General features: G+C 47.2%; 1 protein-coding gene across 2 annotated transcripts in view; it reads right to left on the bottom strand.

The window, feature by feature from the left end:
• The window catches only part of SULT4A1 (sulfotransferase family 4A member 1), a 60,378-nt gene that overhangs the window by 41,968 nt on the left and 2,717 nt on the right, over positions 1 to 15,693 (bottom strand). For both annotated transcript variants that reach the window (XM_053255965.1, XM_053255964.1), the window contains exon 2: positions 2,411 to 2,541. In XM_053255965.1, coding sequence (XP_053111940.1) covers positions 2,411 to 2,541 — 131 coding nt within the window. The remainder of the gene's footprint in view (positions 1 to 2,410; positions 2,542 to 15,693) is intronic.

Raw genomic sequence — 15,693 nt, 5'->3', positions numbered from 1 at the left:
TGGGGGCGGGGTACCTCTGGGTACCAGTTGTGGGGGAGTAACAGCAGGAGAGAGGGCATGCCCTCAACTCCTGCCTGTGGCTTCCAGTGGCATCTGGTGGGCCACTGTGCGAAACGGGATGCTGGACTAGATAGGCCTTGGGCCTGATCCAGCAGGGCTGTTCTTATGATGTAAACTACAAATAATTGTTCAAGAAGATGCATCAGCACCATTAAATAAAATATGTCAATACAACATTTCATTTATACTATTGTTATATTGTTATATTGTCACTGTGTCAATTATTAATAATAAAATCATGCAAATGGGTGTTTTTACATACTGGATCCTTGTTGACAACTTGTTCTGAATTTTGATGTCGTTTGGCTCTTTGGTTTGAAAAGCTTGCTGACCCTTACCCTAGGTTAAGCTCTCCCTGTCAGTGTCAGAGTATTGCCCAAAGCGTCAACATTCTGACTTCATTGTCAAACCACCCACACTCTGTATAACTTCGCCAGTACTTGCTAGCTTTAATGGGGCAGAAAAACCTTAATAACTTTTGAACTGCTGATCTAAACTTCATCAAACCAACAAAAGATTGCCTTCATACTCAAGCAAGAACAGATTACATTGCTAATTCTTTTATCAAAATTTGGAAAAAATGTATAATATTCCTGAATAAAATTTGGGCAAAAAGGAGTCAATGTATCAGTTTTCAGCACTTTTTAACTAACTGTAGCTGCAGCCATTTTTATGAGAGCTTACTGAAACTAGGCATATTTGTAGACCTTATCAAGTAGATCATGCATGCTGTTTCAATTTATTAACTCAACAGTTGTCATATTTATAAGCAATAGAATGTTGAGGCTTCTAATGGTGAAACCCTACTTGCCTTAACTAAAGTGGCACTCCTGTGACCCTTTATTTTTAAAGTTGAAAGGGATCTTGGAGGTCTTCTGGTCCAACACTCTGCTCAGTGCTCAAAACTGCTACAGCATCCCTGACAAATGGCTGTCCAGTCTCTATTTGAAAACCTCTGAAGAAAGCCAACCCATGTATGAGGTGGACCTTTCTACTGTCTAATAGCTCTTACAGTTAGGAAATTCTTCCTAACTAGCCGACCCCACACAGAGCATCTGTGCGGTCTTTGGGGCCGGCTACCTCTTCCCCCCCCACACACACAAACACCTTGTCCCAGTCTCCAGGTGGCGACCAATTCTCCTGGATGCGCCTCAGCCAATCAGGCACCTCCGCCACCCAGCCAATCAGCTGGGAGCCGGGATGCACATTCCAAGGCTCACCCAGGAGAATTAAATATATAGATGTCTAGTCTAAATCCACTAATGCCTAGCTTTAATCCGCTTACTGTGTGTATTGGATACAGATTTTATCTTGCATCATAGAGATTTAATAGTACTTTCACAAGCTAGTCAATATTATTTTATTCCTCAAGGGGCATCATTTGGATGTGCATTATTTTGTTTAAACAGATATCTGGGGCTTCTGTCTTCTCCTCATTGCCATGTCCAAAATAAGCACTGTTCTACCTTCCACAAGTAAAGATGGAGACTGGATAAGGGGGTGGGGAGAATCCAGCATACCTTCAGATGACTTGGCATACTAGCAGAAAGTGCTGAAAAAGGAAATATTAACAAATAGAGCTTTCTTTTTTTTACACTTCTAGAACAACATGTGAAGGGGCAATACACACATGTTCCCCATGGGTAGATGAGCAGATGATAAAATGTGTGAGCTGCATGCATTATATCACCAACAAAGTACATGATTTTAACATCATCAAACATTTAGGAAGGTTTCTACATTATACTAGCTGTTGTATGTCAAATAATAGTGAACAGGTCCTTGCCCAGAGGTTTACAGTTTAATAAAGCATGAAAAAAATGGGAAGGGACTGTGAAAGGGAAATGGAAAACTTAACATTTACTGTAAAACAATTAGAACTGAAACCATAACCAAAACCAGTGATATGGGTACTTTTGTAAAAGGTGAAAATGAAGTAGCCTAATAAATTTTACTGGGGAATAAACATGCACAAGTTCCCCCTTCACACATTACTACAGAAGCTCAAAAAAGAAAATGTGCCTGTCACTCACACTTTCTTCTTTGGCACATCCTTGATAATCTGCAAAGCTACCTTTGGTTCCTCTGCTGTTTTAACAAGAACTGTAAAGTCAGAGCCTTGAAGTTCAGAGTGGCTTTTGCTGAAGCACTTAGGCAGTTGAGTACTATCTGAATGCATAATACATCTTATAAAATGTTTAGTTAAAATGTTACAATAAGCTAAATTTTTTATCATGCTAATAAAATAATGGAGAATAAAAAAGTATTTTGAGAATGAATGCTAAATAAGCAGAGGTAAAAGAAACATCACTTCAAAGGGTCAGCATGTTTTCAGAGGCTTAAACTGTACCTTGATAATGTCCAGACCAGGCTGGGGGTATTCTAAGACTGGAAGTTGTTCATCTATATTCATTAATCCAATTTCATCGGGCTCAGCTCCTTGGCTTACCAGATACACTACTTCCTGCAATAAACTGGTACCTGAAAATTACAGAAATATGAAAAGAAGACTAAGATATAGCCCTTCAAAGAATGAGTAGGAAAGAATTTCTACATTATTCTACATTAATTAAAACATTTCTACATCGGAAAATTCCAAAGCTATGTTTTCAAAGCATTAATGGTTTGGAAAAAGAGAACAAACATAACCCATAGGTATGGAATAATAGAACATTAAGGGTAACTTCACACATAATAGTGGCAAGTATGGTTATAGCAACTGCTGGTTCCCAGTAAGTATGCACTCCTGGGGCAAGCTGCTAGCTTCCCACCTTTTGTGTCACTCAACCCACCAATGTCAGATAGCCAAGCAGCACTTCCTTCTACCACCCAACATCTGTAACCAGGATTTGAAGCTGAGAAGAACAGGCACTGGACTAGATATGTATATAGCCTAAATCAATCCTAAATCAGACTCAAAAAAGAACAGTCTTAGAATAGGAGCTGATCTATACATGCAGAAGAATCATAGGGTGCATCATTTCTTGGATAATACTAGTTCAGAAGGAGATGCGAAATCCCATGTTTGAATGCTCTTCCAGACTAGACACCCTGTTGGGGCTGTCCAGTGAGGAAGAGGAAGGGAAATCCAGGTGGCATTTTTCACTGGTGGCCCGGGTTCTTTGAGCACTGCTGCTCAATGGTGGCTGCACCCCTGGTGTCACTCCAGCACCATCACCATCACCTCGCTGTGTCCAGGGGCCACTTGTTACCTCATGGCTGGACCCCTTTATCTGCTTCCTGCTACTGGTCTGACCTGTCTCTCACACAGAAGTCCGATGGTCTGCATTAAAGGCATAGTTTCAGAGAAAAATGGCCTGTAGCCACTTAGCCATCTGCCACTGCACCCATTTAGTTGTGTTAGCCAATGCTGGGAACCAACCAGCCCCTCCCCCACCACCCTGCTCTCTTCATCAGGTTGAAGGTGTGCAGGAGATCTCCTTGGGCCTCCTTGAACTTTGCTGATTCCTATTGCCAGGCCACAATGGGTGGTTGGAGGAGGGCTGGCTGACAGTCACCTGGGTGCTCCATGTTAGCACAGGGCTCACACGGTAGCGAAATGTGATCCTACCTAGGGGAGGGGCCAAATGTCTTATAAGGAGTGGGAGCGTTAAGCAAGGAGTGTGTGTTTGCTCTTTGGTTCTAGAGACCTTTGACTGCTCAAGCAGAGTTAAAACAGTAAAGATGTGGTTCCTGTGTCAACTGAATCTTCACATCTTTACATTTATTATTCCTATCAAGAACACACACACCCTGCATCTAAGGTAGTGTTAATAGTTCTAAGAATGATTAGCTAAAATTATGAGCACAGCAGCATGAAATCGTCCTAACCAAAGGAAGGGAAGTCCACCACTGCAAATGCAGGCCCAATGCAGAGTTTATGAAATGGAAACTTTTAAAAGGGTTGTGAGGGGAATCAACCAGGGCTTTTAGTGCTTCCTGTGTCATAAATATTTTAGATGTGCAGCTTAAGAAAGCAATAAAGATATAGCCAGCCAATTCCAGTCTGGCATTTGCACTCTACTACTGCTTCTGTACAGTCTACCACATTCAATTATATATTTACCTGGGGCTTTGCAGAATCCATAACAACGATGATTATTGGGTTTTGTAATAAGCAGAGGGAATACATTTTTAATATCAATGTTGAACCTTAGGCTCCATTTTCATCAGATTCCTGCAGCTCCCCTGTGTTGCAGGACAAAGATACCATGACCCTCCAAGAGTAACTCATGTGATTCTCTCAAGCTGCTGAGACTACCTGAAATGAAGGGAAGGCTCACCACTGAGCTCTCTTGGGATGAGAAGGATCAAGTTACAAAAAATGAACCTGGAACCAGCAGCCTAGACCTTTCAAATGAGGAGTTTTGACTCTCTAATAACTTTTTATTTTATTTATTTATGATTAAATTTATATTCCACTCTTTCTCCATGGAGCCCAGTACACGGTTATTGTTTTTATCCTCACAACAACCTTGTGAAGTAGGTTAAGCTGAGAGTTATGTTGCTGGCCCAGAGTCACCCAGTGAGTTTCATGGCTGAATGTAAATTTGAACTCAGATCTCCCCATCGGAATAGATAGGGAGTGCAGTTCAAGGCTATTCAATGATGCCAAAGTCACAGAAATAAGGAATGCCAAAGTAACAAAAATATCAGTGGCACTCCAGTGCTATGGACTAGTCACAAAGTGGACTCAGTATGAGGAGAGGAGTGAATCAGGGAAATAGCACAACAAAAATAGAGGTAAAGCAGGTCCTCCAGTCTGTTTTCTGTATATTTTATTGTGACAGATAACCAAGCAAGTTGTTATTTACAAGCCTGGGGGCTGGGGTAAATGTGAGAAAAAATGTTTGTGAGACTGTGAACAGAGTGCTTAACTTCTAAATTGGTGCTGGAATCAAATTTGCCTAGAAGACATGCCTTCTGGCCTGGAAACCCTTACCCTTAATCTCAGATTATGGAGGCTGTCTATGATTATTCAGTGGTGAGGGAAAGGAAAAGAAAGGTTGTGCCATCGAGTCAGTATCAACTCCTGGCGACCACAGAGCCATGTGGTTTTCTTGGTGGAATACAGAAGGGGTTTACCATTGCCATCTCCTGCTCAGTATGAGATGATGCCTTTCAGCACCTTCCTATATCACTACTGCCTAATATAGGAGTTTCCCATATTCTGGAAAACCTACCAGCAGGGATTTGAACCAACAGCCTCCTGCTCTCTAAGCAGGTTGCTTCCCCACTGAGCCATTAGGTGGTTGGTGAGGGAAAAACCACCCGCAAATGCTCACAAACATCCTGCTTTCTGTATTATTGTTACAGACAGCTCATTAAGGTTGCCATGTCATGACATGGAGATAATCTCCTTAACAGTTCCACAACAATAACAAAAGATGCTGCCACATCATCTTTCTTGATCTCTGCACTCATCCTCCTCATCCACCTGTTGTGAGGTAAAACAAGAATCTGTCTTACTCCAGCAGGTGAGAAAGAAGACTGTGTAGAGAGATGAGTAGAAATGAGTCACAGCCACACACCGCTGAGCCACAATCCCCAAGTTGTGGCCTGTCAACCTGATTTGGCATTCAAAACAGATTTGGAAACTAAAATCCAGTGAGTGAGTGAGTGAGTGAGTGAGTGAGTTAATTAATTAATTAATTAAGTATATTTCTATACCGTCCCATACAGAAGTCCCTGAGCAGTTCACCATCTAAAAACAATCATTAAAACATTAACACAATTAACACAATTTAAAATAACTCTAAACAACTTTAAAACAACTCAAAAACCCAAAGCTTTAAAACTATAAACAGCCTGGCTAAACAGGTATGTTTTAGGTCCTTCTTAAAAGCATTCAGGGAAGAGGAAACGCTAATTCAAGTTCTAGTTCAAATTAAGCACTGTGGAAATGCATTCTATGCATATGTTTGTGTGCATGTGAAACACCCATATGTTTGTTAAGAGAGAATATATAACTGCAGAACAGCAAATATATAGGTTTAGAGCAGTGTTCAAATTACAGTGATGGAGAGTGGACCCTGCCCCCTTACCTGTTACGAAGGCCTGCTTAGCTACTGTTATTTTGAAGGCCACAGAAGGGCAATGGACTTGACTAATACCAGGCGGCTAGACTTGAGGGTTTTCTTGTAATTCAGGTAAGCATATGCACATTTTAAGTTAAACCTTCTGTGAGGGCAGAACTGTACACTATAGATGACAGAGTACTTCCTTCTCACTGGCCCACCAACAGAAATCAAAGAGCACTCCACACTTTGAGATCATTCACACAATCAAAAACTGAGGCTCTTCACATGAGCGGTGTGTAGAGCCCGGGAGGGTTCAGCGGGGAGACCCCACAGACGATCAGTCCTGTAGTCCTGAGTGGCCAGATCGACCACCCACACGGCTACCGGCTCCGTCATGGAGCCAGTGAGGGCTGCAGCGATCGGCGGGCGGGGGGGGGGGGGCGATGCCTGACCCCTGGAAGTCCCAGGATGCTCTGTGCAAGCCTCCCAGTCAGGGGTCTACTCGTGTGTCACCACGCGCTGCGGGGGCACATGATCACAAAGAAAAGGTTAACGGAGCACTCGCGCCATTAACCTCGTTTAAGGGGAGGGGGAATTAGGCAGGCTAGCCACTTTGGAACCACCGGGCTCGCCCGCGAGCCCAGTGGTTCCAATGATCACTAGAAAGTGGGCTAGGCTCCCTTAGCCCGTTTTCTAGTGATCGTGAGAATAGGCTCAGTGTGTTTTACCTGGCTTTGGGACCTATGTGTGCTCCCAATTTTCAGTTGTGTGGAAGCAAGGTAGGAGGAAAACCTGGGTAGAAGTTATTGTGCAGATGCAAGGCTGGAGGAGAAGCTACCCAGGTTTTCCTCCTACCTTGCTTCCACACAACCAAAAACTGGGAGCACACACAGCTCCCAAACCTGGGTAGAACACAGTTTTTGACTGTGTGAATGACCTCTTTGTCAAGAGACACAAGCTAGTAACATAAATCAGTAAGCCAACATAACTTTCCCATTGCACAGAGAACATTAACACAAGCTGCTTCTGTATAGTAGATGGAGACAATTCCTTTGCAGGGGAGAAATATATCTGCCTTTATGTAACAGACTGAATTTTCTGGGGAATGATCGTTCTTTGCGGGGGGAAGGGTGTGCATTTACTTTTCTGCTTTAGGAAAGTAGTTCCCAGAGCATGGCCTAAGGCAGAGCTGTACAACTTCAGCCCTCTTGCAGAAGTTGGACTACATAATTCCAGGCTATTGGCCACTGTGGCTGGGGATGATTGTTGTTGTAGTCCAAAATATGCTGGAGGGCCAAAGTGGTACAGCCCTGGTCTAAGGGCACACGATGTAGCCACCTTGCTGAAGCTAAGCACGTCTTGGTGCAGTCAGTGCCTAGAAGGGAGACCCATGTATGCCGCCTTTGGGGATGAGGCATAAGCTCAGTGGCAGAGCACCTGCTTTGCATGCAGAACATCCCAGGTTCAATCCCTGACATCTCCAGGTAGAGTTAGGAAAGATTCCTGCCTGGAACCTTGGAGAAGCAGCTGCCAGTCAGTGCAAACAATATTAAGCTAGATGGAGCAGTGTCTGACTCAGTCTCAGTGTAAGGTAGCTTCCAATATATCTTCCAATATTAGCTTCCCTAATTGGGTACTGGCAAGGTAATGAAGCTACCATAGGTTCTGCCTCCTCATTGGCAACTTCATCTCTATTCATTCTGCCCAAGGAATTGCCTGGGGTGAAATGGGGCGCTTAAGAACAAGCTGAGTGATACAGTGTTGACATTCTCCTGCTATCTTGTGATGGTTTGCATTTTCCAGTATTGCTGTTAAAAGTTGCAGATCTGTATTCCAAATCTTTATAGAACTGTGTATAATGATGTTTTAATGGCATGTAATTATGTGTAGGTCAAAGGTCAAATGTCAAAGGAGTCTGAGTGACAGGGAGAGGCTGCACCACTGGGATCCCTGCAGGCAAGTTGAGAAACCCTGAGGTGGTTCCCACAATCAGTGGGAGCCACCTGGAGAGGGTTAGTGGGGAGAGTGGGCTTAGCTCGCTCTCCCTGCAGACGAGCAGTCAGTCTGCTCCGGGCAACCGCAGCAGCCGCCCAGACCTCTGTCACGGAGCCGGCGGGGCCTTGGGAGTTCGGGGGCCATGCGGCCCCCGGAAGCTCCTGCATGCCCTGCACGAGCGCGCAAGGAATGCTGGAGAAACCCCTGAGCCGGGAGGCTGCTTTTCAGCTCCTGGTCGGGGGTCTCCTCGTGAACTGATGTGGCGCAGAGCTGCACCGCGGCAACACACGATTTAAAAAACCAGGTTATCTGGAAGCAGAGCAGCCTTCACACACCTACAGACAAAACTGAAAAGTTAGTTAACTTACCTATGGTTGTCAAATAATACTTATCATATCAAAGGAAGGGCTTGGGTTTCTATTCAAACAGTTTCATCAGAATATATTATAAATTCCAGTTCTTGAACACGTAAGACACGATCCAGTCAGAGCTAAGCACTTTTAAGTCCCATCAATTTCAATGAGAGGGTTTAAAGGAATGCTTGAATCCCTTAGGACTACATTAATTTTGTCTGGATTGTAGAGAGTTGTTTTTCTTTCTTTCTAATCCTTTGTAATAAAGTCAATCTGATAGGTGGAGAATTTACATTATTGTGTTCCGGATGCATTTAATACTTTTCTGTGTGGAGGTACCTAGTTACTTGTATGTTGATACAAGTAACTAGGTACCTCCACACATTCAAGTGTTGTCACTTTTGTTTAGGAGAGACTGTATTAGGGGGGAAATAACTACTAGTATTTATATAGCACTCCCTAACTGCTCAAAGCACTTGCATATACGTGTTTTCCCCTTATGCTTACAAACAACTTTGTGAGGTACAGCAGGAAGTTTTTCACACAGCCCTTTAACTCGCATCTCCTCCAAAATGGAGGGGGTGCATTCACATATCAGCCAGTTTTATCTCCACAAGTACCTGCGAGTTATTGGGGAGCAGTTCACACACAATTCAGGTTTTTCACTGCACGTTAGAATGTAGCCCAATTTATAACCAGTTTTTAAAAATCCACTATTTGTGTTGGGTTTCGGGGAACAACTTCAAGTTCGCAGTAAAGCCTCCCTGTAAACTCACAGTAAAGCCTGCTGTGTGTAAAAGTCCCAGCAGGATTATCTTCTATAGATGAAAAACTGAGGCTACAACACTGTGGCCTAAGGCCTCACTGTAGGGTCATGACTGAGGTGAGGTAACTATGACAACTTGGCTCTCAGCTCATTTTCTTAACCATTGCATACATACAAGGATAGAACTTTGGAGGTGGAAGGGATCTTGGAGATCTTCTAGTCCAGTCCCCTGCTCAGTAGAGGAAACTGCGACAGGATCCCTGACAGATGGCTGTCCAGTCTCTGTTTGAAAACCTTCAGTGAAGGAGAGCCCACCACTACATGAGGCAGACTCATGCGTTAGTTCTAGTAAAGCCCTCAGGAGCAACAAGGGCTGTCACACAGAAAAAGGAACATTGGGTCCTACCTTGTGAAGGGTCCTTTTTCCCTGATCTGGAGATCATCATAATGGGATCAGGCACTGAGCATGCTCAAGACAGATGGATATTCAATGAAGCAGTTCCTCCCACCGTCTGGTGCCTTCCCCAGTTCCGGAGTTAATGCAAAAGGTGAGGAGAACTAGTGTTTGCTCTGCTACAAAGAACATGTTAAAAACTGAGAAGGACGGAAAACAGCCAACAGTCAGAAGCCGAACAGCGGACAGGGATAGGGAAAAGGAGAACTGTGACCCTGGAGACTGCCTCCACCCAAAAACGAGACCCTTCCCACGGTGTCAGACTATACATTACAGACAACAGCAGGAACATCCGGGAGTGGCTGATGATGTCCAGATCAGGGAAAAAGGACCCTTCACAAGATAGGACCCAATGTTCCTTTTTCCCCTGTCTAGAGATCATCATAATGGGACATACCCAAGCAGTAACTTGGAGAGAGGTCCCAGAGAGGGAGGGAAGGATGTTTAGACCACCTGCTGAAAGAACCTATGGCCAAATGCCGCTTGTGATTCCAGGAAGGATGGAATCTTATAGTGCCAGATGAAGGGCGACACGGAGCTCCAGGTAGCAGCTCTACAGATATCCGCCAGAGGCGCCTGGGTCAAGAAAGCCACCGAGACTGCCGCGCTGCAGGTGGAGTGTGCCATAATCCCCTGTGGAGGATGCAGACCGAGACTCTCATAAGCCATCCTGATGCAAGCCCGAATCCAAGCCGCCATGAGGACTTGGAAGGACACTGGCCTAGGTTATGAGAGGAAAAGGAGACGAAGAGAGAGTCTGACTTTCTGATATCTCTGGTTCGCCTAACATAAAAGCGAAGGGCACGGCAAACATCCAGCTTATGCCAGCGAACCTCCGTAGGATGCGAGGGGTTAGGGTAGAAGGACGGGAGAATTACCTCCTGCGCCCGGTGAAAATCTGAATTAACCTTAGGAAGAAGGTAGGGTCTAAAGTCAACTTAACTTCCTCCAGGAGGAAAACACAAAGCTCCTTGCGCGTCAACAAAGCCCCCAATTCTGAGACCCGATGGGCGGACGTAATGGCAACCAAGAATAAGGTCTTGTAAGACAAGAGTTTCAGAGGGATCGAATGCAAGGGTTCGAAAGGGGGAGTTGCCAAGGCATTGAGCACCTTGTTGAGGTTCCAGGATGGAAAATGTGGAACCGGAGGCGAGGCCAGGTTGGAAGCCCCTTTAAGGAACCGGGAAATGTGAGGGTGTAGGGGAGACGCAAACAGGTCGATCAGAGGAGTGCCCATGCGCCGCGTGACCTGACGGAAGACCTGAGGGTTTAGCATCCACTCAGATGGGTCGACCGACTGACGACTCAGCCAGTCCGCCTGCGTGTTGTGCACCCCGCTCAGATGTACTGCCCTGATGGAGAGGATGTTGTTGTTGTTGTTTATTTACGATCTTAGATCAAACATGAGAGGATGTTTCTTTCTGCCCACTCGAAGAGGAGGTCCGCTTCCTTCATTAGGCCTTTGGATCTGGTGCCCCCCTGGCAGTTGATATGAGCCATAGTGGTAGTGTTGTCCATCATGAGGAGGACGTGTGCGCCCTGGATCAGATCCTGAAACGCCCAAAGGGCTAGCCTGGCGGCTCGAAATTCCAGGTGATTGATGCTCCAGGAACTCTCTACCGAGGTCCAGGATCCCTGGATGAGGCGACCCTCGCAAATCGCTCCCCATCCCATGCGGCTGGCGTCTGAGGTAATCAAGGTCCTAATGGGTTCTGTGAAGGTCAGGCCCTTTTTCAGGGCAGGAGAAAGCCACCACTGAAAGGAGAGTCGGACTTTGTGGGGAAGGGTCACTAGGACCCGCGCACAAGATGAGATGTTGTCTTGATGAGGCAGGAGCAGCCATTGCAGGGGTCTGGAGTGCCATCTGGCCCAAGGAATGCAGTCCATTGCCACTGTCATCATCCCCAAGATTTGAGCCAGGAGCATCAGGTCCACCGATTCTGCCTGGAGGAGAGGAAGAAGGATAGATGAGTTTGATTCTCCTGTCTTCCAGGAGAGTGACCAGGGCCGGAATGGTATGGAATACCGCTCCGAGGTGCTGAGGGTCTGAGAGGGAAGTAAGTGGCTCTTGGCTCAATTCACCACAAAGCCATGGTCCCTCAGGCAGTCCAGAGTGGTCTGAATGTGGAGGATGGCGGTCTGAAACGACGGCGCCCGGATGAGCAGGTCGTCCAGATAGGGATGGATGCAGACCCCTTGAAGGCGCAGGTGGGCTGTGAGGGCTGCCATTATCTTCGTGAATACCCGCGGGGCCGACGACAGGCCAAACAGGAGAGCACAATATTGGTAATGGAGACCAACGTAGGCAAACCGGAGGAAGCGTCTGTATTTCTGGAGGATTGGGACATGGAAGTAAGCCTCCGAGAGGTCCAAGGACGCCAGGAAATCCCGAGGAAGAATGGCCTGTTTGATAGCCTGAAGGGACTCCATGCGGAACTTCCGCTTCTTTACGATTTTGTTGAGTCGCCGTAGATTTAACACCGCCCTCCAGGACCTGTCCTTTTTGGGGACCAGAAATAGAAGCGAGTAGATGCTGGAACATTCTTCTGTGTAGGGTACTGGCTCGATCGCCCAGATCGTGTGAAGATGATGAATCACCTGGAGCATCAGACGATGTTTCTTGGGGCGTCTGGATCGTGGGGTGGCAAAGAAAGAGTCTCAAGGAGAATGGGTAAGATCTATAGCATAGCCTTTGGACACTGCATCGAGTACCCACTGGTCTTGGGTGGTGGACTGCCAGGTGAGAGTGAAAAGTTGCAGTCTGCCCCCAATGGTCATGTAGCAATAGCAATAGCAATAGCAATAGCACTTACATTTCTATACCGCTCTATAGCCGGAGCTCTCTAAGCGGTTTACAATGATTTAGCATATTGCCCCCAACATTCTGGGTACTCATTTTACCAACCTCGGAAGGATGGAAGGCTGAGTCAACCTTGAGCCCCTGGTCAGGATTGAACTTGTAACCTTCTGGTTACAGGGCGGCAGTTTTACCACTGTGCCACCAGGGGCTTTGAAAGTAGTCATTGTCTCTTAGGGAATTGGTTGGAGGAGTTGGAGACCCTGCCACCTTGATGTCTGAGGGAGCCCCTGCCCCTGGGTCGCCACTGGGGCCTGTTGAATCCTCTGAAAGAGGGTTGTCTATAGTCTCCTGAGCGAAAGGAGGACTGGAACTGCGTCTGTCTGTAGCTACAAAAGGAGTTCTGGCCACCACGAGGCCTGCGAAAATCCCGTTTGGTGGTCGGCATCACTTTCTTCTGGTCCTTGGAGTCGATCAGAATTGGCTCTAGAGGGGGACCAAAGAGATTAGCACCCGAATAGGGGGAGGCTTGCACAGCCATCTTAGACTTAGAATCGACCTGCCAGCCCTTAAGCCATAAGGATCGGCACAAGGCCACTCCTGTTGCTAGGGTCCAAGAGGCGTACTGAACGCAGTCTAGACTAGAATCCGCCATGAAGGCCGCTGCCTTAGCCAATTTGTTAAGACCCTGACGCAGTTGTGTGTGACCAGGAGGAACCAGGGCAGCGAGCTGCTTGGACCAGAGGATGGATGCCCTGGCAAAGATAGAGTCGGCTGTGGCCGCTTTAATTAATGTGGACGCCGCCTCATGAGACTTTTTTAATAGGGCATCATTCTTTTTGTCTTCTGTAGATTTGAGTTGTTCCTGACTCTCTGTGTTAAGCAAAGAGCTGGACACCATCAGGACCACGGGAGGGTCCACCCTGGGGGTGGTCAGTAGGACCGAAATTTCCAATGACAAGGTATAGTGCTTCTTGGGCAGTGACCCAATAGGTCTACAGGAAGTGGGATTTTGCCATTCTGCCAACATCACCTGTTTAAACAGGGTAGGGAAGGGAACCGAAGAAACCGCCCCTGAGGAAGGGGGGAATACCTCCTGGTCAAACTCAGAAGGTGGGACCACATCTGCTGAAGAAATGTCTTTAATGGCTCTTTTAGCTTTAGATAGAATAACGTCAAAATCCTAAGAGGAAAACAGGCGAGCAGACAATGCAGGTGCAGGGGTAGCCTCTTCCTCAGATAGCTCACCCTCCTCCTTTTCAGACTCCCCATCTGGGCAAGTAGGGATTTCTAAGTCAGGGTTCCCAGGCAGGTTATGGAAGGGAACCAGAATGGGGGGAGGGAGCGTGGGAGTTGGGAGTGGACTAGGTGCCACTGGGAGTGGCCGGTCACCACCTCCACTGGGGCTCTTGGGAAGGATGGGTCCCATATCAGATCCCGAGGAAGAGGAAGGGGACCTGCGTCTCTTGCGTCTGGGGGCGGGCGGTTTAGGTGCAAATCGACCTCTCTCCGTAATAGGGATGGCATCCCTGTGTGGACTGGAAGCCAGCGAAGAGGAGGAAAGGTGCCTGCGCCGGCTGTAGAAAGGACCGGCTGGGGCAGAGGGTGGCTGAGCAGGGGCAGAGAGAACAGGCACTGAACTCCCCTGGGAAACCGAAATCAAAGGCAGGCACTCAGAAAGGAAGAAGGACTTGAGCCAGTTAGCCACATCTGCTGGGAGTGGGGAGGGGGAAGACCCTGAGGCAGTCCCTGTTAGGGCTGCTGGGAGCAGAGGCGCTGTGCCTGTAAACTGAGCAGCCGAAGACAGAACAGGCTCGACGGGCTCCTCAATGACTGGGCGGAACGCGTTCTCCCCCGTGCCAGAGCCGGATGGGATAGGGGAAGGGAGGGGAGCCCTGGACCGCCACCCCCAACAAGCACAGGTGAGGTGATAAGGGAAACAGACTCACCAGAATGGCGAGAGTCGCTTTTGCTCCGTTTGGCTTTGTGCTCCTTGGTGCGGAGCAAGCACTCACTCAGCCGCACGGAGTCTGAAAGTTTTTTCGGCTTTTTAGCCTTCGCACCATTGTCCTTGCCAGACTTGCTCTTCTTGCCGAGCTTACACGGCGAGTGCAACTGCAGTGGGGGAGGGGCCGCTGCCAAAGTGGGATTGGCCATCCCCGAAGTAGCTAGGGTGCCTGAGGAGGGCAACGGAGGGAGGGCTGGTAGATCGGGCACCAAAGCTCTCTCCAATAAGGAGCCCTGAAGGAGCTCCTCCGCATGAGCTACTTCCATGCCGCCAAGCCGTAGAATGGAGAGCGCGGAAAATGAAAGCAAATGATACAAAACAAAGGAAAAAACCATCAGCCAATTGCAAAAAGATAAAGCTAATTTAGGTAGTTTGGCGAAAAAAAGAAGAAAATTACTAAGGCAGCTCCTTCCCACCCTTGCACAACTGGAAACAACACATAAAAAGCAAGCTAGGGGGGAAGGAGAGAAGAATCAGGTCAGAGCAATATCCCGATACGACCAGCCTTGAGCAAGACAGACCGGAACTGGGGAAGGCACCAGACGGTGGGAGGGACTGCTTCATTGAATATCTGGTCTGTCTTGAGCATGCTCAGTGCCTGATCCCATTATGATGATCTCCAGACAGGGGGGAAAAGAGAGGACTATGTTCAGAATATACATAAGAACAGCCCTGCTGGATCAAGCCCAAGGCCTATCTAGTCCAGCATCCTGTTTCGTACAGTGGCCCACCAGATGCCTCCTCACCTCTTGACCATGGGCTTCCCAGAGGCACCTGGTGGGCCACTGTGTGAAATAGGATGCTGGATGGCTATTATATCTCCCCATAGTCTTCTCTTCTTCAGGCTTAGCATACCCAGCTCCAAACATTCCTTGCAGAACTTGGTTTCCAGATCTCCTCACCATCTTTGCTGCCTGATTAACCTGTTTCAGTTCATCAGTGTCCTTCTTAAATGCAGTGTCCAGAACTGAACACAGCATCTGACATCCTGACTACTGAAGTGCATGTGTAACAAGAGACTGTGGAGACACAACTGGGGCTGGTGTACAGCTCTAGGGATGTGCCAAAATGTGATTTGGCATCCAAATCGTGGGCACATCCCTTTAAAAATGAGGGATTACACAGCCCCTTTAAAGAGGAGGAGAGCAGAGGAGGCGGCACATGAAGGCAGCTGGGAGATGCCCTACCAGCACACAGGCATAGCTGGGAGAGCACTGGTATTATGGCAATGGCAGCGATC

Source organism: Hemicordylus capensis, chromosome 5 (genome assembly GCF_027244095.1).
Source record: "Hemicordylus capensis ecotype Gifberg chromosome 5, rHemCap1.1.pri, whole genome shotgun sequence".
Taxonomy (NCBI): domain Eukaryota; kingdom Metazoa; phylum Chordata; class Lepidosauria; order Squamata; family Cordylidae; genus Hemicordylus; species Hemicordylus capensis.
This window is presented reverse-complemented; position numbering and strand designations above follow the sequence as displayed.